Genomic DNA, 2,917 nt, shown 5'->3' with positions numbered 1-2,917 from the left:
TGAAGAGATGTCAAAGGGGCTTCTTACTTCCCAAACAGATCTTCCTACATCTATATATAAACGCTGGTTTATCAAGAATATGCAAGAAAAGCATTTCGAATTGTTGATTCATCGCCAGAGATGGCTTAGAACCAATAGTTCATTATCTAATGGATTTTTCCGTTCTAATACTCTATCCGAGAGTTATCAATATTTATCAAATATGTTCCTATCTAACGGAACGCTATTGGATCAAATGACAAAGACATTGTTGAGAAAAAGATGGCTTTTCCCGGATGAAACAACAGTATGAACACGATACCAAGGCAAACCCATGAGAATACCCCTCTTTTTTTTTTCAGCAAAAAATAGACACTATGTAACTTTATTGCACTAGAAAAAAGATACTAAAAAATATACTATGGAACCCCCTTTGCAGTCAATTATATCTGGTAAAGGATTTATATTTGTTCTAGGTTTTTAGGAAAAATGGAACAATTCTATTCAGTAGGAACAAAAAGAAGTGGATCTATTTTATTCTATATCCGATAAATAACAATACGCAATGGTGGTGTGGGAGGACGTTGACCAAATGAATAAAAAAAAGGGATAGTTATTACAAACAGGTTCTTTGAATGATAAAAAAAGATATGTTTGCATTCACGAATAAAAACACTCATATAGGAGCAACCTCCCCTTTTTTTATTTATCATTTATAAATACAATATGATAAAATAAAGAAAAATCAATTTTTAGACAATAAACCTTTACGTTTCCACATCAAAGTTACATATATTACTTCATTTTTGTTTTCCATTTTATGCCTATTGGTGTTCCAAAAGTTCCCTTTCGAAGTCCTGGAGAGGAAGATGCATCTTGGGTTGACATATAGTGCGACTTGTCAGATATATATGGGTTATATGGGATTTCCCCGTTTTCTCCACCGATTGAGGTATCCTCTCTTTCACCCCGAAAAATATTGATTGAATCGTCATAAATCTGGAGCGTGAAGTGTAATGAAGTTCAATTAGATCGATCTTTTAGTTTTTTAGGGGGTATCCAAATTAGTATTCTCAATTTTGAATTATTTATGGTTGGCTTGACTGGACCAATAAATAAAATGAAGCATCCAGGCTCTGTTTAGACAAACCCAATTGGGTAATATACCAAGGATTACTACTTCTAGCATGTCATATATGTGAAAAAAGAAATTCAGAATCAGGGGGTTCGTAGCAAAAGCAAAAAGATGTGGTATTGCAGTATTTGTCCTATATGTGCAAATAAGAATCGGGCAGATCTTTACTCAGAGTAGAACAGAAACCTAAAAGAAAAGAATTGAAGAAGCCCATTCAGAAACAAGAAAATTACATTGTGATTTAATTTTATTTAGATTCGATCTCGATGAAAACAATACATCAATGAGGAGTTAGTTCAAAAAGTTAAATACATTCTATATGTATGGATAAAAGAAGGGCTCAAAAGTCCTCTTTATTGAAAAAAAGAATTGTAAGAAAAAGACCTTTCCTTTCCCTTCGTTAGAAATTCTAAAAAGTCCATTCTGGAAAAGAGTCATAAAGTAATAAAAAAGGGGTTGAAATCTACACATTGATTTATTTTTGCGATCTTTTGTGAACCGTATGCATCAAAAGATGCATGTACGGCTCTTAAAGGATAAAATCTTATCCTAATCAACAGACTTTATAGAGAAAGACTGCTTTTTTTAGGCCAAGAGGTTAATAGTGAAATATCGAATCAACTTATTGGCCTTATAATATACCTTAGTATGGAGGACGAGAACAAAGATTTGTATCTGTTTATAAATTCTCCGGGCGGATGGGTAATACCCGGAATAGCAATTTATGATACTATGCAATTTGTACGACCCGCTGTACAGACAGTATGCATGGGATTAGCTGCTTCAATGGGATCTTTTCTTTTGGCAGGAGGAGAAATTACCAAACGTCTAGCATTCCCTAACGCTTGGCGCCAATGAGTCCTTTAAAAAAAAAAGAAGACTATGCCTTCGCCAAATAAATATTAAGTAATAATAGCATGGCACTTCGAGTTCGATATTAATTTTTTCTCAAAAACCATTCGATTCTGTATCGAAAGAGTAGTATGAAAAAACCCGTAGTTACCATTTCATATGATCTATCGGAAGCCTATTTCAGTGTCACAAACTGTTTAGTTTTCGGTTTTTACACCGGAAAGGTTTAAACAATATTTATGTTATGCAAAAATATATATATATATTCTAACTATTTGAAAAAAAAAAAAAAGACACTTTGGGATTGCTGAAGAACAGACGAAATAATAAAGCAACGGAACCATCATAGTATTTTATAAATACTTCAAACAAAAAAGGAAGGATGGTTATTGGATCATTTACTGATGCTGATCTGGGTCTGATATACCTAGTATATGTTCTATTTCTTTGATGGAAGGTCTAAATCAATTCCATAGTAGAGCCGTATGCAATCCGCAAAAGATGCCTGTACGGTTGTTCGATTCTATCTTTTTCCTCTCTCTCGCCTTATCGTGCGGCAGAGAGGAAACCAGTATTTTGTTATATCATTAGGGTAATGATCCATCAACCCGCTAGTTCTTTTTATGAAGCACAAACGGGAGAATTTATCCTGGAAGCAGAAGAACTACTAAAGCTGCGCGAAACTATCACAAGAGTTTATGCACAAAGAACGGGCAAACCTGTATGGCTTGTATCCGAAGACATGGAAAGGGATGCTTTTATGTCAGCAGCAGAAGCTCAAGCCCACGGAATTGTTGATCTTGTCGCGGTTGCGAATTAGCAGCAATGATTCCGCGCAAATGCACGATTTTCTATTTTTTTTTTTTTATTCATCTAATCTTCTTATTATCTTATCGGATTTCTTATAACTTATAATATTTATATAAAAAATTTCTATTAATTAATTTATAA

General features: G+C 33.8%; 1 protein-coding gene across 1 annotated transcript; it reads left to right on the top strand.

Moving 5' to 3' along the window:
* The first annotated feature begins 326 nt into the window (after positions 1–326).
* LOC127741634 (ATP-dependent Clp protease proteolytic subunit) lies at positions 327–2,394 on the top strand. Its single transcript, XM_052254589.1, has 2 exons — positions 327–870; positions 1,669–2,394. The coding sequence occupies exons 1-2, from the start codon at positions 800–802 to the stop codon at positions 1,970–1,972; spliced, it is 375 nt and encodes a 124-aa protein (XP_052110549.1). The 5' UTR covers positions 327–799; the 3' UTR covers positions 1,973–2,394.
* Positions 2,395–2,917: the final 523 nt, after the last annotated feature.

This window comes from Arachis duranensis, chromosome 1, assembly GCF_000817695.3.
Source record: "Arachis duranensis cultivar V14167 chromosome 1, aradu.V14167.gnm2.J7QH, whole genome shotgun sequence".
NCBI lineage: Eukaryota > Viridiplantae > Streptophyta > Magnoliopsida > Fabales > Fabaceae > Arachis > Arachis duranensis.
This window is presented reverse-complemented; position numbering and strand designations above follow the sequence as displayed.

Coding starts and splice junctions, on each gene's coding strand:
- LOC127741634 (XM_052254589.1), top strand. CDS start 800: ATGCCTATTGGTGTTCCAAAAGTTCCCTTTCGAAGTCCTGGAGAGGAA. Junction 871..1,668: donor GCATCTTGGGTTGACATATA/GTGCGACTTGTC, acceptor TCTTATCCTAAT/CAACAGACTTTATAGAGAAA.